Source organism: Gorilla gorilla, chromosome 16 (genome assembly GCF_029281585.2).
Source record: "Gorilla gorilla gorilla isolate KB3781 chromosome 16, NHGRI_mGorGor1-v2.1_pri, whole genome shotgun sequence".
Taxonomy (NCBI): domain Eukaryota; kingdom Metazoa; phylum Chordata; class Mammalia; order Primates; family Hominidae; genus Gorilla; species Gorilla gorilla.
This window is the reverse complement of record NC_073240.2, coordinates 15911068-15937685: the sequence shown is the minus strand read 5'-3', so window position 1 is coordinate 15937685 and position 26618 is coordinate 15911068. Positions and strand designations below refer to the sequence as shown.

Genomic DNA, 26618 nt, shown 5'->3' with positions numbered 1-26618 from the left:
CGCGCGCGCCCGCCCGCCGGCCCCTGACGGGAGCCTTGCCCGGCCCCGGTTCCCGCCCCGGCGCCCGCCCGGTCCGCGGCGCCCGCGCGCCTTCGCCCGGACCCGACCCCGGCCCGCGCGCCCCCGGTCCTGGCGCGCCCGGGCCCCGGCCCCCGGCGCCCCCCGGCCTCCCCCGCGCGGGCCCCGGGTCGCGGCGCGGCGCGGGCGGCAGCATGGTGGAGAAGCGCTGCCCGCTGCAGAGGGACGGCGTGTACCGCTGGTTCTCGGAACTGCCGTCGCCGCAGCGCGTGGAGTTCCTATGCGGCCTGCTGGACCTGTGCATGCCGCTCGAGCTCCGCTTCTTCGGCTCCTGCCTGGAGGAACTGGCCCGCAAGGACTACCACTCGCTGCGCGACTCGGAGATCAAGGCCAACAACCCGGCCGACCTGGGCAGCTTCACCAACCTGACGGACGAGGTGGTGCGCAGCAAGCTGCTGGTGTCGCTGGCGCTGCTGGACTCGGAGCAGCGCGAGGCGGCGGGCGTGCTCTACCGCAAGCTCACGCACATGACTCCATCATCCGCATCTACGGGCTGCAGCTCAACGAGGGCCGCACGGGCGATGAGTTCCTGCTGCCGTTCACCATGTCCTCCAACCACCGGGCCTTCAGCTTCCACCAGAAGCAGATGCTGCGCCAGGAGCTCACGCAGATCCAGAGCAGCCTGAACGGCAGCGGGGGCCACCTGCCCGGCCTGCCACAAGGTGCGTGCCCGCCCCGAGTTCTGCTCTGTACCCCAACCCTGCATCCCCAACTCTGTACGTCAAGCCTCCAGCCTGCGCTGCGAGCCCCCACCCAGGCCTCCAAGCCTGCACCGCGACCCCCCCACCCACGCCTCCAGCCTGCACCACGAGCCCCCAGCCCGTGGCCCAAGCCCCATCCTAAGCCTCTGTGTCGCACCCCAAATGTGTGCCCCACCTCTCCAAGCCTCCACCGTACATCCCAAGTCCCCACCCCGTGTCCCAAGCCCCCATCCTAAGCCCGCACTCGTCACCCTAAGTCTGCATTTCAAGCCCCAAGACCGCACCGCGGCCCTGAGCCCACACCCTCAGACTCCTCTGCGTGCCCCAAAGCCTCCAGATCTCCGCCTCGCGCCCCTTGGGCAGGAGCGGCTGCAGGGGCCCTGGGTCCGAGGATCCGCGGGAGCGGTGCGGGAGACGTCCGCGGTCAGAGCTCACAGTCCCAAGTGCCCTCCTTTCACTTAGCCGGCTGCAAACGCGATAAGGCCTTTGTCCCCTTAATGAGACCCTTGGGTGACAGATAACACACATTGCGGCGCCTTGGTTTCCCCAAATCTGGTATTTATTACTAGAAAAGGAAGGAGCCGTGGCCATGCCAGAAGCCGCCGGTGAGGTGAACATTGCAAGGCGCTGGGCTTCGCCTTCTGAGCCGCTCACTCCATACAGGTGGAGGCCCTGCTTGGGGCCTGTGTCGCTGGGGGCCTGCGCGCGGGACGTGGCTGTCCGTGTGAGCTCATTTATGGACACGTGCATGCTGTATGATGTACGCGTGTGTCGCATGTGGGCATGTATGTGTGCACACGTGTGTATGAATGTGCACATGCCTGTGAGCATTGTGTGTGATCGTTTTTAAGAACCGGGCTACCTGTAACAGACAGAAAAAGACTCCCAGAGCCTTAAATGCCCGTGAAACCTATTTATTGGCGACCCTTAGAAACAAAACCCAAGCTGACGTTTGAGTAGGAGGGCACTGGTGCCTTAAAGAATGATAGGTTAGGTTAAAGATTTCCCGTCTCCAAATTGAACCGGAAGGGCATCCTGGCCATCCACTTAGCCATATGAACTTTTGTCTAAGTGTTTCAGAACTGAAAACGCAAAGTGTTTGGGGCTCCAGCTATTTTGAACAGGCCCCTGCAATCCAGTGCCAAAATTTTGCTGCCAGAAGAGATTACTTTGACTTGGTGTGATGTGTATTTAGATTACAAACTGATTATTTTTTTGGAAGGGAATAGGTTGCAGTCGGGACCAGTCTTGCTGAGTGCCTCTTTGCAGTGTCTTTAAGCTCTTTAAAGTTAAAACTTTGATAAGACTTTGCTTTTATGAGTGGCTGAGAACACCGTCTGGTTTGCTAGGTTTTGTGTGTGTGTGTTTTTAAAGCTGTCTTTCAATCCTGGGTTGTGGCTTTTCCTTTTTAATGTCTTCCTCTAAGAAGTGGTTGTGGTACATTGGTTTTTTTGTGTGTGACATTTATCTCCAAGACTATAGTTTTCTTTTTAAGTTCAGCTCCCACCCTACATTTCAGGCTGTGTGCTGCGCAGAGGGTCCTAGGAAATGTAGTTGTTTCTAGTAATCTATGTAAGCCTTAACATGCCAGCAAATTGTCGCCTATTCATGGAATCTCAGTCATTTATGGTCAGTTTCATGTGCTGTTTGTTACTCCTTTGTGTAGATTCCACCCACTAATAATTTCTATGGCTGTTGCTACAGTAAAGTCATCTCTTTAAGGGGATTCTTAATGTGTGAGCACGGGTGCATCACTTTATGCAGACAGTGGTGATTATTATTTTGGTTGGGCAGTGAGCTAAATCTGGAACAAAAATGTCTTTTATAGGAGAGCCTTTCTGTCAAGCAGAAATCCCTTTGATGAGATGAAGGAGCTAATCTATTCGTCTCAGCTCACCCCTGCACTGCCCCCCCTCCCCCCCAGCCCCAAGGCCATGGGCACTGAATTTACCAGCTGTGCAACCTTGGCCAGGATCCTTCTACCTCTCAGTGTTGTCCCTATTGCAGTGGAGGGGATGTAACCTACCTCACAGGCTTGTGTTGAGGATTACATAGGTAACATACGTGAGCTTCCAGCAGAGGTGCAGTAAATGCTGCTTTCTCCTTTATGGCCTCTCCGGCTTTTAACATTTATTTTTATAGAGGTATGCTAACTTAAAGCAAGGCATGTTTTATAGATTGAATTATTTACATCTTGGCTATGAGCGTTTATGTGTTCTAAATTGGTTTTTGAATAGTTACTTGGAGCTGACAATTTTTTTGTTTCATCTTTGGAAAACTGGAGATTCTGTGACCCTTAATGAGAGGATTATTATAAGGAGTAACCTTGGGCTGTCATTTCTGTATTTCAAAACAACCGTGGTTTCTAGTTTTCCCTACATCCCTGGTGTCACTGCTAAGCTAATTTCAGCCCCATTCATTTAACTTTCGTTTCTGTTGCTGCTTCAAAGCTAAGGCTGACGTTGATGAACCCTTTATTGCTTGGAGCAGGCAACTCAGATGAAATCTAGCATTTAAGTATTTTGCTTTCTTAGTTTCTAAATATTCCTGAAAAAGCAGCCCCATTAAAGCTGTCTGCATTCTTTTGTAAGCCTGTTGTATTTTGTTTTGAACTCTTTGAGCTTAGAGATTTTGTGTTTTTCTTTTAGCGATACAAATGTTAATTGCTTTTTAAATTCTTTATCCAATTTGAATTTTTATTTCTTAGCCTGGCAAGGTGGCTTATGCCTGTAGTCCCAGAAGTTTGGGAGGCCAAGATGGGCAGATCGCTTGAGCCCAGGAGTTCAACACCAGCCTGGGCAACACAGCAAAACCCTGTCTCTACAAAAAATACAAAAATTAGCCAGGAGTGGTGGCACACACTTGTAGTCCCTGCTACTTGGGAGGCTGAGGTGGGATGATTACCTGATCCCAGGAGGTAGAAGCTGTAGGTGAGGTATGATCATGCCACTGCACTCCAGCCTGGGTAACAGAATGAGACCCTGTCTCAAAAAATTTTTTTAAATTTATTTTAACTGTATTTTCCAAAATAGTCATTATTTGCAATTCCTTATCCAAACCCTGTGTTTTTATTTAAACATTCTTATTATTCTGAGGACTTCTAGAGGTGTAAAAGTGGGGGGAGTATAAAGTAGACATACCTGTGTTTTACTTTCAGAAAGAAAAATGCTTCCAGTAGCCACACTGATGATAGGCTGAATTAGTTGTACTCTGCCTAGTGGCCGGTAATGCTGCTGCTTGCTGCTCCTGCAGTCGCCTGTTCCAGGGTGCCAACTGTGGGGGATAGTTGGCTTAGACTTTCCAATGCCTATTTTACATAAATAAAAGACCATAGTTTTGGAAATAGTTAAATCCTTTGCAGTTTTTTCTTTTTGTCAGTGGTAATAAATATGCTATGGTATGTGCACATGCTTATTCTTATTTTAAAAATAACAGCTTTATTGAAAGAGAATTCATATACTATACATACTTCACCCTTTTAAAGTGAAGTCAGTGGTTTTTAGTATAGTCACATAGCTGTGCAAGCACGACCACTGCCACTGAATGTTTCCATCACCCCAAAAAGAAACCCAGTGCCTATTAGCAGTCGCTCCCCATTCCCCCTCCCCCCAACCCTTGACCACCCCTTTTTGTCTCTGTGGGTGTCTTTTTTGGACGTAGCATGTAAGGGACCACACACCGTGTGGCCCTTTGTGACTGGCTTCCTTCACTCTGTGTGGTGATGTCAGGGCCCCTCCATGCTGTGGGTGTGTCAGCACTTCCTCCTCTTTCGAGACCGAGTGGCATTCCCATGTGAAGAGGCCAAGCTGTGCTCACACGTTCTTCAGCGGGTGGACCTTGGGGTTGCTTCACATGCTTGCTTGTAGACTTTTGTCTTCATGGTTAATAGGCTCTTTATCTTCATCCCTGTGCACTGTGCCTAACACTTAGAGCATCCTCTGTGGACCGCTGGCGTACGTGTCGGTGCAGGGCTGTCCTGAGGGTTCCTGTTCCACCTGGTAGATTGCTAGGTGTGGTGTGCAGAGCTGTGTAGGTGTGGCCTCAGCCAGCCTGGGGAGCTGCAGTTGGAGGTGGCAGGGAACTCTGTGCTGTCAGTACAGAGCCTCTGGGCTGGTGCATTTGGTCAGTGACAGGTATGGGGGAGCAGAGCCTGGTGGGCAGAGGCCTGAGCTCCAGCTGTGAGGGCCCTGCTGTTTGTGTTTCAGCATCCTCAGGGTATGGATAATGAACTGCTTCATGGGGCTGATTTTTTTAAGGGGGCACTAAAAAAATGATGTTTTTAAAGTTTTTGGTGCAGGGGTGTGGTGGGGGTGGTGGTCTTTCTTTAGGGATATGTTCTGTGGAACAGTTCTGGAACTCTCTGTGGCTTGCATTGTGAGTACCTGAGGGTAAGCACTGTAGAAACTTCAGATAGACACAAATACTCTGAATAAACCTGCTGAAAATGTCTGTCTAAAGATCAGCAACAGCTTTTGCTTTGTTGCTTTTTGTAAGCTGTTGAAAATCATTGCAGTTCAGAGGTGAAACATGGGATAGTTCATCGTCTGGTTATCAGGCAAAGTGGTTTCTCCCTTAGCCCTAAACTCTGGGCCTAGCAGCCAAGAGTCATCTAGCATTCCATAAGAACGGGCTGTCCCTGGAGCAGCTGTTGTCACTGATGGTTAAAGGAATTGCTGTGACCTAAAAGCACTGTTTTGTCTCCATCTTTAACACTCGTTCTCCTGGGCAGCTGGGAACCGCCTGGTCTATGAACTTGTCTGTGAACTAAGTCTTCTGGCTGTCTTTGTATACGTTGCTTTTTTTTTATTATTGCATTACAGGAGATACAGGAGATAATATTCTAGCACATAGTGGATCTTTTTTTATTTTTATTTTTTGGCCAGCTGTTACAGGTCTAAAACACTGTGCTCTTTCATAGTACAGTACAGTACATGATATGAGAATTGAGTCATGTGCTGCTTAAGGACACAGATACGTTCTGAGAAAAGCGTCCTCAGCTGATCTTGTTGTGTGAACACCACAGAGTGCACACACCTGGGTGGCAGAACCCGCTACACCCCTGGGCCACATTGTAGAGCCTGTTGCTCCTCGGCTATAAACCTGTACAGCGTGTTACTGTACTGAATACCGTAGGCAGTTGTAACCCAGTGGTATTTGTGTATCTAAACACAGAATAGGTACAGTAAAAATGCATTATTAGAATCTTAGAGGATCCCTGGTCCATGTGGTCTGTCAGTGGTGGAAGCATCCTTATGCAGTGCGTGGCCGTGCTGGGATGCAGTTCTGATTGCTTTCTTGGTGGTAGTATTTTTGTTGATGCCATGATGGAGCTGCAGTAGCACTGCCACCTACTGTGTAATGGCTTGGATTATGTGGTACTTTAATTACTGTCCTTTGCCCTCACATTAAATGAAGGCCATTTACTTTGATATGAGCTAGTTCACACTTGCCTCATTTAGTTGAACACACATTTGAGTTTTGCTGTTTTCTACTGTGTTCTGGAGCACAGTTGTAGAAACTGGAAATTCTGTGTCATATTTGGGTATGATGAGTAATATGATGGTATATCATTTGTTCAAGTGCGAAGATAATTGGAGATAAGCATCTGCGTTAGTCTTGTCACTGCGGGTGAAGCGTACCATTTACTTAGGCTTTAGTTTACCCATTTTCTCTTTAGTCCTGTAAACTTCATCTACCTTTTGGATTAACATGCTTTTCCAACAAATCTACATGAGTCTTAAAACTTCAGAGTCCAACTAGTAGAATAGAATAGTAAGAGGTACTTGCGCCGGGGCATCTTTTTTTGTTGAATTGATGACGAAGAAATTTTTGTTATGCTAGGAAAAATTTCTACTTTAGTATTCTCCCCTGCTCCCCACCTTAGAGGGATTAGATTTTAGAAAAAGATCCTTCTTTTTTTTTTTTTTTTTTTTTTTTTGAAAAACTGCCAGTTGGAACAGTAGTTATCTTGTTAGTTTAAGTAAGAAGTGTAGCTGCAAGTTACCTAATTAGGGTACATTATTGAAGGGCTTTTGGTTTTGGACTTCAGTCTTAACATACTCAGTTTAGAAATTAGTTTTAGCAAGGTAATTTTTTTCTCCAGTCTCTGTAGATGTTTTTATTGTAGAGACACCTGACACATTGTAGAAACATTTCCTGTCAAAGGTAAAAAGAGATCATCCAGAACTAACAAAATAGGTTAATTCTTAGCAGTTTCTGTTTTGTTCTGGGTTAAAAGACCTGAAGCTACTTAAAGTGAGAAGACAGAAGCAAGACAGAGTTGCTCTTCTAGCAGCCGTGTGTCATGTCTGATCAGGGCATGATTAAGCAGGACAGGATTTCACATGCCGGCCACAAAGCCCTGGACCTGGCCGCTCACCCTGAGAGGGGCACTGTGGACCCCGCCCGCCATTCACTACCAAGCTTGCCAGTGGGGCGGGTGCTTTGCAGGCTCACAGAAAAATCACTCGCCCTTGAAATGTCTTATCTGGGCCTGGACACCTCCTTAGTTTCTCTTGTGTTTCCTTTCTGTGTAAGGCTGGTCCCTCACCGCTGGTTTGGTCACAGCCCTCTGTTTCCTCAGAGTCACTGGTAGGTCAGCGTTTGAACTTTGTGATTTCTGTCTCCCTCCTTCAGTCCAATCTTTGACCTCTAGCCTCACCTGACCCATAAACCATAATGGTTCTCTGATTTGTATTTTCAACAAAACCCCACCTTTAACACCACTCACCTCTACCAGCCAACAAAACCCCACCTTTAACACCACTCACCTCTACCAGGCAACAAAACCCCACCTTTAACACCACTCACCTCTACCAGCCAACAAAACCCCGGCTTTAACACCACTCACCTCTACCAGCCAACAAAACCCCACCTTTAACACCACTCACCTCTACCAGCCAACAAAACCCCACCTTTAACACCACTCACCTCTACCAGCCAACAAAACCCCGGCTTTAACACCACTCATCTCTACCAGTCAACAAAACCCCGGCTTTAACACCACTCATCTCTACCAGTCAACAAAACCCCGCCTTTAACACCACTCACCTCTACCAGCCCCTCTTCTCTTGGTCGCTTCACCACCGAGGCCTCCCTGAGCAGCTAGCAGAAAAGGCCTTCCATCCCGCTGGGTGGTGCTGGTCCCTGCGAATAGGTTGCTGTGTGTCTTTCCAGACGTGTTTGTGCACATATATGTTCACACGTTCTTTCAAGAAACCATACACATGCTTAGATACACGTAAGATCTTACATACACGCTGTTCTTCATGCTGTAACATGGCCACGCTTCGTGAAGTCACTCCTGCTGTCTCTAGTTCCTCACCTTCAGTTATTCCTCAGCCTCCTGTGACCTGCCTTTTGCCTTGAACCTCTTTGACAAAAACAATTTTTACAGAAGAGTATTCAGCAGTCTCTTCAGTGAAGAAAGATTTTAAATCGGTAATGTAACCAGGGGTAGGAAATGGAAAAGTGCCAGAGGCCGCTGCGTGGAAAGTCCCTTCTCCCACAGATGGCAGGGAAGGGCACCCAGGATGTTTTAAGGGTAAGGCAAGGTTCTCCTTTCCCTGGGTGTTGATAACTTTTATTTCACGTGTAAAAAACATGTTTCTTACCCTCTTCCCAGCCATCCAGTTCCCCTCTTTGCAGACAGCACACTTCCTCGTAGAACCTTCCAGATAAACCATATGTATTTACAAGTAGGTACCTGATGTCCCACTGCACAGACAGGTGCCTCCTGGACTTCTCTTGGCAGTCTTTCCAGATGAGGCTTCTCTGTCAGTCCATAAAGAGCTTGTTCAGTGGCACAAATGTGTTATTTAATCAGGCCCTGTTGATAACATTTTGTTCCATCGTATTATTACAAACCAGTGCAGTGTCATTTACATATTATATACATATCACCTACATGTTACGGACAACAGATGGGACCTTTCACATTCAGGTAAGTCTACCTGTGAAGTAGAAATCTGGAAGTGGAGTTAGGTCAAACGGTCTGTGCTTTTGTAATTATTTTACCTGTTGCCAAGATCTGCTTTTAGAATTCCCACAGCCACGTACAAGGCCTGTTTCCCTAACCTTTAACGAGCCCAGTGAGTTAGCCACTTGCTGGTTGCGGCCATTCAGTTAGGTGGAGACTTACCCTGGTGTGGTGTAGTTTTATCTTAGGAGTGAGGTTGAATATTGTTTCAAGTAAACGATTTCATTGATATTTGGTGAGCTGTTTGTCTCCTTTGCTCATCTCTGTTGAGTTGTTGGTCTTTTCTTTTTTTAATTTTTACTTTATTTGAGACGGAGTCTCACTCTGTCACCCAGGCTGGAGTGCACTGGTGTGATCTTGGTTCACTGCAACCTTTGCCTCCCGGGTTCAAGCAATTCTCCTGCCTCAGCCACCCAAGTAGCTGGGATTACAGGCACGTGCCACCAAGCCTGGCTAATTTTTTTTTTTTTTTGTATTTTTAGTAGAGATGGGGTTTCACCATGTTGACCAGGCTGGTCTCAAGCTCCTGACTTCAAGGGATCCACCCACCTCGGCCTCCCAAAGTGCTGGGATTCCAGGCGTGAGCCACTGCGCCTGGCTGGGTTCTTAGTTTTTAGAAACTCCATAAGTTTCAAGGAATCGTCTTTAGTAGGAATTGCATGTATTTGTTTTCTGGGTTTTTAATCTTGTCTTTTGACTTTGCCATGCAATTGTTTTCTTTTCTTTTTTTTTAAATGCTATATTAGTCCTTTTTGGTGTGGCTTCTGGGTTTCATGTCATAATTCATAATGTATAATGCATTTTTCATCATACGTATTGTACATATGCATGTATTGTGCATACATAATACACATGACACCCTGTACATTCTAAAGACAGCCCCCTGCAGTGTCGCCTGGTGTGGAACTTGTGTCATTCTCTTTTTATATCAGACGGATCCATCTGGAATTGATTTGGTATAAGGTACAAAGTTAGTTTTATATTATCCAGATGACAGCCCATTTGTCCCAGTGCCATCTGTTAAATAGCCTCTGCTCTCCCTCCCAGATCTGAGCTGTCTCTCGTTTACTCCCACATCTATTTGGGTTCACTTCTGGACCCTGCGTTCTGCTTCATGGATGTCTCCATCCAGATGACCTCATGTTGGCCAGGTTCATTGGATACTCTTGGTTTTGTTTCTTACCTCTCGTTTGTTCTTGTGGGTTTCCTACACAGAGGAATCCCCAGGAAGGGTTTTTTCGGGGGGGTTTTGTTTGGAATAAATATGGCTGCGAGGCGCCTGCCCCAGATGGTGGCTTCTGCAGCCTGGGTGTGCCGGGCCGGCTGGGATCTCGCTGCCTCCACCAGTTCTGGCACTGCTGGTTTTCCTCTTCTCTGGACATTTGTTTTCAGTTTCTCCTCTGCTTTCCTGCACTTTTGATGTTGTTATTCCTCAGACTTCTCTCCTTTTTCTTCTTTCTTTTTGCTTTATAATTCGTGACCTTTTCAGCTGTGGTTTTACCAGTCTCACTGATGAGTCCAAAAAACCTAAAGGCTCAACCAGACCTCCAGCTGCCAGTGAAGGTTCCCAGTAGCTCAGTGTGGCAAAGGCGGGTTTTTGTCTTCCAACCTGCCATGGTTCCCATGTTTCCCCCAAAGTTTGCATCTTAGAAACTTAATCCCCAGTGCAGCAGTGTTGGGATGTCGGTAGGTCACGAGGGCTCTGCCACTGCCATTACAATGAGGTAATATCCTTGTCACCTGAGAGTGGTTTTTGTGAAGGCCGGTGTGGGGCTCCTCTTGCTGGCTTGCTCTCTGGCTCTCTCGCCCTTTCCCCTTCTGCCTTCCACCATGGGATGTCCCAGCAGGAAGGCCCTCAGCAGATGCAGGCTCTTACTGTTGGGCTTTGCAGCCTCCAGAACTGTAAGAAATACATTTCTTTTCTTTATAAATTACCTGCTCTGTGGTATTCTGTTACAGGAACACAAAACAGACGAAGACATCAACCCTGACCTGCTCTGTCCTTCCCTTCTAGTCCCCTCCAGCCAGAGGCCGAGGCCTGTCATAGAGATGCCCTTTTTTATCCCCTCCAGCTGGTTTATGACCAAGTCCTAAATATCTTTAGATTTGTCTCCAGTGACACCGTTACAGCCCCGGTTCAGTGTTCCCTCAGGGTTTCCCTTTCTTTCCCCCTGTACTTTCCTTTCTTCCTCTCCTTCCTTTCCCCTCCCACTTCCCCTTTCTCCCCTGTTTCTCTCCCTACCACACTTGCCATTGTGGTCACATACATGGCACACTTCTCTGGACGCAGGCTTAGATTTGAGGCAGTATGCCAGGGAAGCAGGACGTAGATTAGAATAGTCTTCAGGAAACCAGCATGGCCCCAGCCTAGCCTAACTCCACTTTGCTTTTGATCAGAAATCCATGTTAGAATGCAAGTCAGTTGATGTCATTGTTTAAAGTCTACAAGAAACAACTTCGTAGCTGCTCCATTTTATTTTCTAATTAAATAGTTTAGAAGCATTGGTACCTTAATTCTTTTTAGAAATAACACTAATGTGCCCAACTCTGATCGTGACCTAGGTCTAGCCTCATTAACATTCTAGTCTCCTGGCCTGGGTCTGCCCACTGTAACCCTTTTTGGTCTCCCTGGCCTGGGTCTGCTTCCATAACCCCCTCTGGTCTCACTGGCCCCCTCTTAGTCTCTAACATCAGTTCCCTTGTGTCACTGAAATGGTCCTGGTCAAATGCGTGCAGGAGCCTCATTTCTGGCTTACGGGTCTTAGCATGATGTGCCATGGCCTTTGTGATCTGCCCCCTGCCTGTCCGTACACACCTCTGTCTGTGGGCGCAGTTCCTTCTACTCACTGTGTTTTCTCTCTCTTGTGTCCTTGGAGAGGCTGTTCTCTCAGACTGGACACTGGTTACCTGTGATACCCCCATCCCCATTATTGGTTCATAGATACCAGTCATTTTGTTGTTGCATCCTTATCCTAGACCTTATGTGCTGTGTTCTATTTCTGCCCAAGACTTTGACTTTGGCAGAGACTGACTTTTTAAATCACTAGAGCCTAGCAGTTCCTGCCACCTACTAGGGGCTCACCTGTAGAGCATCCGTTAAACCTAGGGGCAGGAGGTGTTGGGTGGATGAAAAGCCGCCATAGTACAAGTGCTTTTTTCCCTTTTGGTTTTTCTTTTCAATGGCCACAGTAGTAACTCCTGTTACCAACTCATACTTTTTATCTTTTTAATTTTTTCCTTTATCCAATGACTACCTCTCATATATTATGTAGCTGTAGATTCTAGTGAAGTTTAACTTGAATTTTAACATCTGTATTCTACTTTCTTATTTTTATTTATTTTTTTGAGACACTGTCTCGCTCTGTCGCCCAGGCTGGAGTGCAGTGGCGCGATCTCGGCTCACTGCAAGCTCTGCCTCCCGGGTTCACGCCATTGTCCTGCCTCAGCCTCCCGAGTAGCTGGGACTACATGTGCCTGCCACCACGCCAGGCTAATTTTTTGTATTTTTAGTAGAGACAAGGTTTCACTGTTATTAGCCAGGATGGTCTCGATCTCCTGACCTTGTGATCCGCCTGCCTCAGCCTCCCAAAGCACTGGGATTACAGGCGTGAGCCACCGTGACTGGCCCTACTTTCTTATTTTTAACTTTATATTTTTCAAAAGCTGGCATGCAAGGCCAGGTGTGCACTGGCTCACACCTGTAACCCCAGCACTTTGGGATGCCAAGGCAGGTGGATCACTTGAGGCCAGGAGTTCAAGACCAGCCTGGCAACAGGGCGAAACCCCATCTCTATTTAAAAAAAAAAAAAAGAAGAAGAAAAAACTGGCCTACAAAAGCTTTCATTGGGAAAAACTCTCTGACATGAGAGTTGGGCTTTAGGTTACCTGGGTTGCATGCATACAAGGTTGTGAATGCGTTAGCTGAGAGCTAGGAAGAAGCTGTGTGGCATCATGATGCTTTGGTGGCCTCGTCTCCTGTGGAGCCTGTGGAGGCATGTGTGTGGATGAGTTGATTTCCATGGAGTAACATTTTTAGTTCTGCATGTAAGTTTGTCTGGATTATATTTATTTAATGCTTTTAAAACTTTAAATCATGGTAAGCCTCGATGTTTTAGTTTGCTATGTAATGTCTGTTTTAGTTTGCTACATAATGTCAATAAATTGAAAAAGTGTTACTCATTCTAATTAAGGTTTCATTTGTATTTCTTTTATACTTTGAACAGTGACATTAGATTAACTCTTAAGAAGGGAGCATTATGGAATCATTTGTTTAATTATTTGGGACATTTGCATAAAAGCATCAATAGAATCACCAGAAAGAAATTATATCCTTAGGTTTCTTTTTTTTTTTTTTTGAGACAGAGTCTCACATTGTCGCCCAGGCTGGAGTGCAATGGTGCGATCTCAGCTCACTGCAACCTCTGTCTCCCGGGTTCAAGCGACTCTCCTGCCTCAGCCTCCTGAGTAGCTGGGATTACAGTCACCTGCCACCACACCCGGCTAATTTTTGTATTTTTAGTAGAGACAGGGTTTCACCATGTTGGTCAGGGTGGTCTTGAACTCCTGACCTCAGGTGATCTGCCCACCTCGGCCTCCCACAGTGCTGGGATTCCAGGTGTGAGGCACCACGCCCAGCCTATCCTTAGGTTTCTTACTGACTCTAATTAAAACATGTATATGTAGGAACTAGTGCTAGAAGGATTATAGTCTAGACTTGAAAAAAGATTAAACTGTTTGAAATAGGAAGAGATTTAGTGTATGGGGAAGAGGAACAACCCTCACCCCTACTCTGTTTTGGGCATTTTAATAAAATTTAGAAGCTTGCGAATAATGCTAACAACCTAGTTATAGTAAAATTAGTAAAATTGGCCAGGCGCTATGGCTCACACCTGTAATCCCAGCACTTTGGGAGGCCGAGGCGGGCAGATCACAAGGTCAGGAATTTGAGTCCAGCCTGACCAATATGGTGAAACCCCATCTCTACTAAAAATATAAAAATTAGCCAGGTGTGGTGGCGGGCGCCTGTAATCCCAGCTACTCGGGAGGCTGAGGCAGGAGAATCGTTTGAACCCGGGAGGCAGAGGTTGCAGTGAGCCAAGATGGCGCCACTGCACTCCAACCTGGGCAACAGCAAGACTCCGTCTCAAAAAAAAAAAAAAAAAAAAGTAAAATTAATGAGATACTTTGAAAGCACGGAGTATTTAGGTTGTGCGGGAAGCACTGTGTGGTGTGTAAACTCTACCCAGACACAAATAGATACTCACAGAACTTGCACGCCACCTCTGGGAGATTCTCCTGACTCCAGGTTCCTGGTAGAGTATCTTTCATATGTGAGAACTCAGGCCATTTTCCAGTCGGTTCCCGCCTTCACTGCACCCCGACTCCCAGGCCTTTTTTCTATTCTTTTCCTCGATTCTGTTTCTTTTCCACCACTGATCAGTTTCGCCTATTCTAAAACTTCATTTAAGCAGAATCATGGAATTCCTGTTGGCTTCCTTCGTTGCGTGATTTTAGTGGCTGGTCTGGGGATGACAGTGTAGATTATGAACTTTCCACGCTGCGTTGTGCCACACGTCGTGAAGTGTGTCATTTCTCAAAACACTTATATGTGTGGGTTGTTTTTTAAATAGGTGGAAGGCTTTTAAACCAGCATACCATTAATATTGTATTGAGGAAGTTAATTTATCATTGTTATTTTTCCTTTTACAATTGCTAATAAAGATATGAGGTGAGGAGCAGCAGGCTACAGAGAGGAGCGATGCCTGGGGGCGTGTCAGTGTTTTAGGCACGTGCAGTGATGGGCAGCAGACTTGGGAGCGATGCGGTGGAGGCGTGTCATTGTTCCCCAGGTGTGATGCGATGAGGGGCAGCAGGCTCAGGGGGATGCGGTGGGGGCATGTCGGTGTTACCCAGATGTGATGCGGTGAGGGGCAGCAGGCTCAGGGGGATGCGGTGGGGCGTGTCAGTGTTCTTCAGGTGTGTGGGGTGAGGGGCAGCAGACTCAGGGGAGCCATGTGGTGGAGGCATGTGAGTGTTCCCCAGGTGTGTGCGGTGAGGGGCAGCAGGCTGCAGGGGGATGCGGTGGGGGCGTGTCGGTGTTCCCCAGGTGCAGGAGGCTGCTCTGAGGGTGTCGCATGTATTTCATTTAATCCTCATAACAGCTCCATGAGTCAGGTTCTATTTTTGTCCCTATTTTAGCAATAAGAAAACAGACACAGAGAGGTTAAGTATAAATAATTTGGCAAAGGTGACATTAGTGAGTGGCTATTTTTATTATATGAAGTTAAAATTGTTTACGTGTTGACTTCATCATTTAAAGTGAGAGGAAGAACCTGAGGAATATGAAATGAGACGAGGAAGAGAGCCCCAGACTCTGCGGCTGGTAGAAGTAGGGAGTGTGACCTCATCCCCAGCTTCTGCCAGCTCTGCTGATGCCCGGGGCTGCCCCAAGTGCGCGGCCGGCCCTGGGAGGGATCCATGCTCTTGGTGACAAAGCTCCTCTCCCTGCCTTCGCCCCAGCGGCTCGTTTTTATTCATTCAGCACAGAGTGTGTAACTGATAGTCCTCAGTACCACAGTCTAATATTTTGTTGGGGTTCCTTTTTTTCTTTTCATTTAAAGGTAAAACCTACATTTAGTGAAATGCACATATTTTAAGTGTGTCATCTGAGTGTTTTCACCACTTCAGTTTTTTTTGGTTTAGTTTTTTTTTGTTTTTTTTTTTTTTTTTGAGACGGAGTCTCGCTCTGTCAGGCTAGAGTGCAATGCAGCGATCTTGGCTCACTGCAACCTCTGCCTCCCAGGTTCAAGCAATTCTCCTGCCTCAGCCTCCTGAGTAGCTGGGATTAGAGGCACGCACCACCATGCCCTGCTAATTTTTGTATTTTTATTAGAGACAAGGTTTCACTGTGTTGGTCAGTTTGGTCTCAAACTCCTGACCTTGTGATCTGCCCTCCTCAGCCTCGCAAAGTGCTGGGATTACAGGCGTGAGCCACTACGCCCAGCCACCACTTCAGTTTTGACAGAAGCAATAAGCCTTGATGGGGGTTTGTGCAGTATGACCGTTGCTCAGAGAATTCCCTCCCGCCATTTTCCAGTCAGTTCCCACCTTCTCCCACTCCCCACCCCTAGGCCTTAAAAACTCTTTCTCCCTCTGTTCTGTTTCTTTTCCTCCATTGATTAGTTTTGCCATTTCTAAAACTTCATTTAAGCAGATTCATGGAATTCCGTTTTTTATCTGTTGGCTTCCTTTGTTGCTTGATTTTAGTGGCTGGTCTAGAGATGACACTGTAGATACTGAATTTTCCACAGTCTGCTTAGAGTTAATACTGTACCCCGCCTTGTGCAGTGTAAGAAGCTGGTCACTGTCATGCAACCAGGTGCCTTCCCGGTCCTTGCTGTGGCAAGTGTACATATTACATCTATGCTATAGACATCACAATATATATAGTATTGTTGTTTGCTTCAGTATGAATGTACCTTTAAAAAATTACGAGGAAAATATTGTCTTTTATATATACTCACATATTTACCTTTTTTTCCCCAACCCCTAAGAGTGGGGGTACTCTTGCCTCACCTCCCTCTTCTCTCACTCCTTGTGCCTACTGCCCCCTTGGTGTCCTCTCTGGTTGACTCCAGCCGCCCCTCCCTCCACAAGGCCTGCAGCATCTCCAGGTCCCTGACCCTTGGGTGGCATCCCCTGCCTCTTCCTCAGGGCCCTGCAAACCTCTCCTCTCATTTCACCAGGAGCGTCTTTCCTTCCCATATTTGTGTAAATGAATTCACATATTTTGACTTAATTGTCTCAGAATGGCCCAATTTGTAGTTGGACTTTTCTGATGCTCATGAAATTCAGGAGGCGGTTTTTAATCAGTTAGTTCTGCTATGGCTGCCTCCTCAGAGAAGGGAACAGTTTCTTGTTCTTCTATTTTTTGTTTTTTAATGTTGTTGCTGAGGACAATTTAATTTGGTCTCTGAATCATCCATGTATCCATCCATCCACCACCCCCACACCCATCCTATCCACACACCCCCATACCCATCCTATCCACCCACCCACCATCCCCCATCCTATCCACCCACCCATCATCCACTATCCTATCCACGCCCATCCTATCCACCCACCTGTCTATCCACCATCCATCCACCACTCCCACACCCATCCTATCCACCCACCTACCCATCCACCCACCCACCTATCCTATCCATCCACCCACCCACCCTCTCTATCCACACACCCACCCACCCTGTCTATCCACCCACCCACCCACACTGTCCATCCACCCACCCACCCATCCACCCACCCACCTATCCTATCATCCATCCATCCACCCACCCACCTATCCTATCATCCATCCACCCACCCACGCACCTATCCTATTCATCCATCCACTCACCCACCCTGTCTATCCACCCACCCACCCACACTGTCCATCCACCCACCCACCCATCCACCCACCCACCTATCCTATCATCCATCCACCCACCCACCTATCCTATTCATCCATCCACTCACCCACCCTATCCACCCACCCACCCACACTGTCCATCCACCCACCCACCTATCCTATCCTGTCATCCATCCACCCACCCACCCACCTATCCTATTCATCCATCCACCCACCCACCCTATCTATCTACCCACCCACACACCCACACTATCCACCCACCCACACACCCACCCTATCTACCCACCCAATCTATCCACCCACCCACCCTATCTATCCACCCATCCACCTATCCTATTCATCCATCCACCCACCCACCCTATCTATCCACCCATCCACCCACACTATCCATCCACCCACCCACCCACCCATCCACCCACTCACCTATCCTATTCATCCACCCACCCACCCATGCAGTCTATCCACCCACATGCCCACCCTATCTATCCACCCACCCACCCTATCTATCCACCCATCCACCTATCCTATTCATCCATCCACCCACCCACCCTATCTATCCACCCACCCACCCTATCTATCCACCCATCCACCTATCCTATTCATCCATCCACCCACCCACCCTATCTATCCACCCACCCACCCTATCTATCCACCCATCCACCTATCCTATTCATCCATCCACCCACCCACCCACCCTATCTATCCACCCATCCACCCACACTATCCATCCACTCACTCACCCACCCATCCACCCACTCACCTATCCTATTCATCCACCCACCCACCCACGCAGTCTATCCACCCACCTGCCCACCCTATCTATCCACCCACCCACCCTATCTATCCACCCATCCGCATACCCACCCACACTATCCATCCACCCACCCACCCACCCATCCTGTTCACCCACCCCCCACCCATACTATTCATCCCCCCACCCACACTATCCACCCAGCCACCCACCCAATCCACCCACCCACCAGTTCTATCCATCTACCCATCCATTCTACCTAACCACCCACTCACCACCCATCCATCCATTTATCCATCCTTCCATTCATGCACCCACTCATCCATCATCCATCCCTGCTTCCATCGTTTTATCCACACATCCATCCATCCATCCATCCATTCTTGTGTTGGGTGCTCCATCTTAAAGTTATCAGAAGTGTTTCTGTCCGAAACTGCAGTTGCAGTGGAGAGGTTTTCAGCCCAAGCTTTTCATTCTTTTTGGACTCCCAGTAGACACTGATGAGTTTTCAGGGTCAAAGAGGAACATTTTAATAATGGTATTAGCTGATCATTTTTTGTTTGTTTGTTTTTTATTTTGAGACAGAGTCTCGCTCTGTCTCCCAGGCTGGAGTGCAATGGCACAATCTCGGCTCATTGCAACCTCCGCTTCCTGGGTTCAAACGATTTTCCTGCCTCAGCCTCCTGAGTAGCTGGGATTACAGGTGCCCACCACTGCACCCAGCTGATTTTTGTATTTTTAGTAGAGACAGGATTTCACCATGGTGGCCAGGATGGCTTCGAACTCCTGACCTCAGGTGATCTGCCCGCTTCAGCCTCCCAAAGTGCTGGGATGACAGGCATGAGCCACTGCCCCTGGCCTGATAATTTTCTTTCTTTCAAGATTGGCTTGTTCATGCTCTAAACTTAAGACTCGTCGAGGAAGTAGTATGTCTCTGTATTTTCAGTTGCTAGCACTAGTAGCCTACCAGGACTTGGGAGTTCATGAATATCTGTTTAGCAGACAGTTCATCTGGGCAAAACTTTTGTAGGCAGTGATAATTTTTCCTTTTCTTGAAATATGTTTAGAAAATGGAAATCCTATTTGAAAGCATGTTTCTTACATAGAAGGAAGTAATCTAGTTTTGTGCTACATGCGTTCCTTCTTCTAATGTAGCTTATGATGTATGATTGCTCCTTCATCACCTATCTCCCAAAGACTAAACACTTTCTATTTTGCTGAATGTCTAAGGATATTTGAGATGCTTATGAGGAGGTCTTTTCTGGTATGAGGTTTGACCTAAGAGCTCTGCAGAGAATATATGGTAATTGTTACAGATTTAGCATGATCAAAGAGAATTTTCTTTTTTCTTTCTTTCTTTTTTTTTTTTTTTTTTTTTGAGATGGAGTCTCATTGCCCAGGCTGGAGTGCAGTGGCGTGATCTCAGCTCACTGCAACCTCTGCCGCCTGGGTTCAAGTGGTTCTCCTAACTCAGCCTCCCGAGTAGCTGGGACTACAGGTGCCCACCACCACGCCCGGATAATTTTTTGTATTTTTGGTAAAGATGGGGTTTCACCGTGTTAGCCAGGATGGTCTCGATCTCCTGACCTCTTGATCCGCCCACCTCGGCCTCCCAAAGTGCTGGGATTACAGGTATGAGCCACCATGCCTGGCTGACTAAAGAGAATTTTCTCTGCATCTGAAGCATATAACTGCAAACCGATTTGTTTGTGGTTGTTAAGTAAAGAGGACCAATCTTTTGTTTGTTTATATGCACTGTTTCCTTTCTCGCCCTAGTTGCATGAGAAACAGAAGCTTCTTAGATTGATCAGTTGCCTCCTTTTGTTGCATTTGAGCATTGAGAACAAGGACCATGAGTTTTCTCCTCCATTGTGGTTTTAGTTTTAACATCTGGCACATAGTATTTAGTAAAGATTTGTGGAATAAGTGAGATAGGGTATTGGGGAAGATCATAAGAAAAACAAAAGATGAATTATTTATTTATAAATTTATTGTTAGGTCTATTCCAAAACTGACTTAGAAAGACAAAATTTTTTCCTGCTATAAAATATTTGTAAGAACTGTGTTGGGTTGGAGTTTGGGATTCACTTTTCCCATTACAGATGCTTAAAACCTCAGACTTTTCTTGTTGGGTTTCTTTTTGGGGAGGACTTTATTAGGGATACCATTTATAGTAGAAATTTGGAAGACTGTAAAAACCACTTAATATTCCCGAAAGATGGAAGGTTGTTTCTGGAAGCTGTTAGGATTTGTTAAGGCAGAGATAATACATTTTCTTTTCTTTTTTGAGATGGAGTCTTTCGCCCAAACTGGAGTGCAGTGGTGTGATCTCGGCTCACTGCAACCTCTGCCTCCTAGGTTCAAGCGATTCTCCTGCCTCAGCCTCCCCAAGTAGCCAGGACTATAGGTGTGTGCCACCGTGCCCAGCTACTTTTTGTGTTTAGTGGAGACAGGGTTTCACCACGTTGGCCAGGCTGGTCTCGAACCTCTGACCTCACGTGATTCCCCCCGCCTTGGCCTCCCAAAGTGCTGTGATTACAGGTGTGAGCCACCATGCCTGGCCAGTAATACATCTTTAGAGAGATCATTTTCCTTGGAACATAACTGAAAATGGTAGGATGAAAAGATGTGTAAAATGTAACTGAAGGTGGAAAAATCTTGTTCTGAATCTCTCACTTTCGTTTGAGTTAAATATTATTTTTATTCTTGAAGGAAGTTCTGGGAGTTTGTAGAAGTAGCCAGAAAATATCTTTAGAATATAGTGCTCTATGCGATATCCTGAGACTTTTTTTTCTTTTTTTCTTTTTTTTTTTTGAGACGGAGTCTCTCGCTCTGTCGCCCAGGCTGAAGTGCAATGGTGCAATCTCAGCTCACTACAAGCTCCGTCTCCTGGGTTCACACCATTCTCCTGCCTCAGCCTCCTGAGTGGCTGGGACTACAGGCGCACACCACCACACCCAGCTAATTTTTGTTGTATTTTTTAGTAGAGACAGGATTTCACCATGTTAGCCAGGGTGATCTCGATCTCCTGACCTCGTGATCCACCTGCCTTGGCCTCCCAAAGTGCTGGGATTACAGGCGTGAGCCACTGTGCCTGGCCTATCCTGAGACATTTTTGACAGTGCTGCAAACTATTACTATTTTTTCAGGTAGAAATATTTTATTTTATGTTGGAGATGGGCTCTCGCTTTGTTGCCAAGGTTGGTCTTGAACTCCTGGCTTCAAGTGGTCCTTCTGGCTTGGCTTCTCAAAATGCTGGGATTACAAGGCATGAACCACAGTGCCTGGCCTGGAAATAATTTTTACTACAGATTCTTTCCTCTTTAAATTAATATTATGGGTTATGAAGCTCCTTTTGTATAATAATATCCAATGTATGTTGTCAACCAGGGTATTGCTTTGCTTTTTCTTTAAAAAGGAGAAAACATGTAAGGTAGAGGAAGTGTAGTTTACTCTTAGGCATTCAGACAGTTTTTATTATTGGTGTCTTAGAAAACCCCAAACCATTTGCTGAAACCAAAAACTGTATTTTTAAAATTTTAACACTTAATTTTTCTCCTGTGGCTTCTGCGAAGTTTTTAGGTGTAAAGCATGCATAAGTAAGAGATTCATTTAACAAACCATTATTTTAGGAAACAAATATGAAAAAGGGTTAAAACCATTCTTTTTTCTCTCCTAGCATTTTTGAAACATTGGGGTGGTTGGAGTGGTTGGATTTTCCCTGGAATTGAGTGAGAAATTCAGAAGACTGAAGCCCAGGCTTACTGTCTACCTTTCATGGAGGCTTAGCCGTGAGAGGACAGAAGAAGGCACGTGGTGAATCATGACAGCAGACAAAGACAAAGAGAAGGACCAGGACCAAGACTGGGACTGAGAGAGAGAGAAAAGAGACAAAGCAAGAGAGAGTGAGAATTCAAGGCCACGCCGGAGCTGTACCTTGGAAGGAGGAGCCAAAAATTATGCTGAGAGTGATCACAGTGAAGACGAGGACAATGACAACAATAGTGCCACCACAGAGGAGTCCACGAAGAAGAACAAGAAGAAACCACTGAAAAAAAAGTCTTGTTATGAAAGGACAGATACCGGCGAGATAACATCCTACATCACTGAAGATGATGTTGCCTACAGACCAGGAGGTAAGGAGGCTTATTACGTTTGGGTCTTGCCTGTGTTTACAGTGGGGGAATGATCTTAGCATTATGGTGAAATAAATACGCTTTGTACACTTTAAGGAAGGCTTGGAATCTAGAAGAGTAGGAAACTTAATTTGGTAAACATGTGACCCACTTTTGGTCAGTTAGGTTTACCCACTTCTTGCTTGTGTCTGCCTTAATTTGGTCTTGTGTCCTGGTTTATGCATTCACGAGTTCTTTTCTTATTTTCCTATGCTGCTTGTTCTCTAACTTGACCATCTGCTTAGTATTTTTTTGTCTTTTGAATTCATGCTTGGTTTTTAATCTTCAATCATAAATGAGACTGTGGTGACCCTGCAGAATTGACTGCTTGGTGGAGACAAGTAAACCTTAAGATTCTTGGAAACAGGAAATTTTACCTTGGGACAGGATCGACCAGACTCTAGAGAGGTACTTTTTAAAAATGGCCTTTAGGCCAGGCATGGTGGCTCATGCCTGCAATTCTAGCACTTTGGGAGGCTGAGGCGGGTGGATGACCTGAGGTCAGGAGTTCGAGACCAGCCTGACCAACATGATGAAACCCTGTCTCTACTAAAAATACAAAAATTAGCTGGGCTCGGTGGTGTGCACCTCTAATCCCAGCTACTTGGGAGGCTGAGACAGGAGAATTGCTTGAACCCAGGAGGTGGAGGTTGCAGTGAGCCGAGATCATGCCACTGCACTCCAGCCTGGGTGACAGAGCGAGTCTCTGTCTCAAAAAAGAAAAAAAAAAGGCCTGAAGATCAGAGATTTATTGCTCCTGCTAACTTCCTTTTCCAAAAATTTGAGCTTCAGGCTCTCTAATCAACGATAATAGAAGAAGTCATCTAACCTGCTTGGTTTTCCAGAAAATGTATTATGGTCATGCCAGTATATTGTGGCTTACAGCATTGCTCAAAAAAAGACAGACTCAACTTTTAGATGAGATCAGGGAAACAAGTGAGTCAAAACCTGTTGAACACTAGCAAAGCCTTTCCTTTTCATTTGATGTATTGTGTGTATTAAGACACCTTTTTTAGGCTGGGCACAGTGTAATCCCAGCACTTTGGGAGGCGGAGACAGAAGGATTGCTTGAGCCCAGGAGTTCAAGACCAGCCTGGGTAACATAGTGAGACCTCATCTCTACAAAAAATTTTTACAAATTAGCTGGGCCTGGTGGCATACTCCTGTAGTCCCAACTACTCAGGAGGCTGAGGCAGGAGCATCACTTGAGTCTGGGAGGTCGAGGCGGTAGTGAGCCATGATTGCACCACTGCATTCTAGCCTGGGCGACAGAGCAAGACCCTGTCTCAAAAAAAAAAAAAAAAAAAAAAAACAAGATATTTTCTTACAGAAGCCAGTAAAACCTAGGTGAAATCATTTTGTTTGAGTTACTTTTACTGTTGAAGAGTGAAATGAATTTCGTATGAGATGTAATTAGCAGATTAAAGCTGCCCATTTTTATGTTTTTCTGAGAAAGAGATTAAAATACTTTACTGTGTTATGTCCATAATCTGGAACAATCATTTTACTGAGGAATGTTGTTACTGTTCTGAACTTCACATCAAGTTCCAGATTTTCATTCTCCCACATAGGAGTTTTTTAAATTTCAAAAGATGTCAGTGGGGCTGAGCACATTGGCTCATGACTGTAATCCCGGCATTTTGAGAGGCTGAGGCAGCGGGAGGATTGCTTGAGCAATGTGGAGACCTGCCTGGGCAACACAGTGAGACCGTATCTCTACAAAACAGTAAAAAATTAGCTGGGAGTGTGATGAGACTGTAGTCCCGGCTACTCAGGAGGCTGAGGTAGAAGACTCTCTTGAGCTCAGGAGGGCAAGGCTGCAGTAAGCCCCATTCACATCATAGCACTCCAGCCTGTCCAGCAGAGCAAAACCCTATCTCCACCCCTCTCCCCACCCCCACACAAAAAAGTCAGTGCTAGAACTTAATACAGACAAATTTGCATTCACAAGTACAATTTCTTGGTTGAAGATTAACTGAGAAGGTATTCGTGTGATACAAATTGATCAGAGTGGAGGTTTTAGAGCAGTTAGAAATCTGCTGTGAGGATTAAATGATGTGTGTAGGTTACAGTACTGTCTGTATTTATCTTTGATTTAGACTCAGCTATTGGGCAGTACGAATTTCTTAGTGACTGAAGAATCTCTCAGAGTTACCACAGATTGCTTGTTTAGGGCGTATGCACATCTAAATCATGGGAAAGGAACAAAATATGTTAACTCTTTTTTTATTATTATTATACTTTAAGTTTTAGGGTACATGTGCACAATGTGCAGGTTTGTTACATATGTATCAATGTGCCATGTTGGTATGCTGCACCCATTAACTCGTCATTTAGCATTAGGTAGATCAGCACTTTGGGAGGCCGAGGCAGGGGGATAGCTTGAGCCCAAGAGTTTGAGACTAGCCTGGGCAACATAGTGAGGCCCTGTCTATGCAAAATGAATGAATGAATGAGGCATTATGGTCACCGTTACTAGATTTGATTGACTGTGCCTTTACTTTTCAGTAAATAATACATAGACTTTCCTGACCTAAGCTTTATGATGATCTCAGGTTGTGATATGGGGGTAGGAGGACGTTAACTCTCTCTATAGCCACTGCTTTCCTTAAAATCATTGCTTTTTATTTAAGTGTCTTAACATGGCATTTTAAAAAGCAACCTTGGCCAAGCATGGTGGCTCATGCCTGTAATCCTGACACTTTGGGTGGCTGAGGTGGGAGGATTGCTTGAGCCCAGGAGTTGGAGACCAGCCAAAAAAAAAAAAAAAGCAATGCTTTACACTCCAGTCATTGAGAGCATCAAAAATTATTTTCCAACCACTGCCATGTCAAATGTAATTTAAGAAAGCACACTTCTTCCCTGAAGAAAATGCAATTTGGTTTACTTTATTCCATCTCTGATTAGTGGCATTGGTTTTGTTTACAATTAGAAAATAAAATGTGTTTAGAGTACAATTTAATGGCAAATTGTCTATAAGAGATTAGTTTTCTTTCTCTTTTTGATTAGCTGAAAAGGTCATGGTAGTAGCATGTTCAAGCTAGTCATCTTTGCGTATTTAATTTATTTCCTCACAAAATATTTATTACAAATATAGTAGCAATTTCTCTTTTTTGAAGACATGTGAGCATCTATCTGAATAAGATATTCAAGATTTCATCTTGATGTGTGATCTTGAGCAAGCGGTTTCTTTTATCTAAATGTCTTCATCTGAATATAGATAATCCCCTGGAATCCTCTCCTTCTTCTTCAGGGACTCTGAAGAAAATAATTTAGGCTTCATCAGATTCTTTAAATTATTAGAAAAATAATCAGAAAGAACCAAAGGGCTGTTTTCCTTTAGCCTAAAGATATTTGCAATTTAATATCATCTTTTGGAAAAAAATTTACAATAAAAGATATATGCTTTGTCGCATATTTATGCAGTGGCTTTATGGGCCCTGTCTTTGTTCCTTAAAGGTAAATGCCATTGTTTTAAAATTTCTTTTTCTTTTAAAGACTGTGTGTATATCGAGAGTTGGAGGCCAGACACACCGTATTTCATCTGTAGCATTCAAGACTTCAGACTGGTAAGCATTTTTAACGTGCTGTTCGCTCTGCTCTGTATTCTCTCTTTTTCCAGTTCCATTGGCTATCTCTTATTGTTACTCCATCGCTGTTGACATGGTTACCAGTTCACCTTTTGAGTGCTAACTGCCTCGTGGCAGTAGCACTGAAATGAGGGTTACTAGTTCCATCTTTTCAGCTTTGTAACACTTACTCTCATAATGCTTATATTGTAAACAATATTTCTGAAGTTTTTATCCCTTTAGTAACTGTTTTGACAATTTCAGATAGTCCCTTGAATTTCTGAAGTAGGTTGTTTCTTCTCAGCCATTGTTAAGAGCCTAAAGTAAAGTAAATTCAGTAAATTGATGAGTAGGGGAAATAATATAAAGAGAATAGTTTCCAGTGGAAATCTGTCACTTCCTTCAATATTTCGGCAGGTGTAGAGTATATGTTGAAATTTTTGTGGGTGTTTCCCAGGGTAGCGGTTGAAAGAAGACTGGCTTGGGCGTGGTAAAGCTGTTATACTTTCCTTCCAGTTTTAGTGCATGTGTTGCAGAAGTGAGGACATAGCTGCTGTACTTTCTCATTAAAGATTCTTCCTGAATATATAAGTGTTGATGTTCCTCATTATGAAATCGCTTTTTTAGGGCCAGTGGTTCTCATACTTTAGGCTTTGGATCGCTGGATGTCTGCAGAGATTTGGCAGAGGTCTGCAAATAAACATGCTAAGCTTTATATAAATAAATTGATCTCACATGTCTGGACAACGATTTTTCAGCCTGTTTTCAGTATGCTTTTATGATTTTTAAAAATTTCACTTATTTAAAAGCAATACACAGTTAAGAACCACTATTTGTTGTTGTTGTTGCTGTTTGAGACAGAGTCTTGCTCTGTCACCCAGGCTGGAATGCAGTGGTGCAGTCTTGGCTCACCGCAGCCTCTGCCTCCCAGAAACAAATGATTGTCCTGCCTCAGCCTC

General features: G+C 45.6%; 1 protein-coding gene and 1 long non-coding RNA gene across 2 annotated transcripts; one reads left to right on the top strand and one right to left on the bottom strand.

Annotated features, from left to right (window-relative positions):
- Window positions 1-158: 158 nt before the first annotated feature.
- Window positions 159-25670, top strand: LOC134757221 (zinc finger CCHC domain-containing protein 2-like). Its single transcript, XM_063698383.1, has 3 exons — window positions 159-740; window positions 21595-22051; window positions 25589-25670. Exon 1 carries the CDS (start codon window positions 213-215, stop codon window positions 702-704), a length of 492 nt encoding a protein of 163 aa, XP_063554453.1. The 5' UTR covers window positions 159-212; the 3' UTR covers window positions 705-740; window positions 21595-22051; window positions 25589-25670.
- Window positions 3681-10653, bottom strand: LOC134757321 (uncharacterized). Its single transcript, XR_010131183.1, has 3 exons — window positions 10498-10653; window positions 3920-4086; window positions 3681-3740 (listed from the first exon to the last, which is right to left on the bottom strand). It is a non-coding gene; the product is annotated as an uncharacterized lncRNA (long non-coding RNA).
- Window positions 25671-26618: the final 948 nt, after the last annotated feature.

Bases quoted from the DNA above. Each gene is read 5' to 3' on its own strand.
- LOC134757221 (XM_063698383.1), top strand. From the start codon at position 213: ATGGTGGAGAAGCGCTGCCCGCTGCAGAGGGACGGCGTGTACCGCTGG.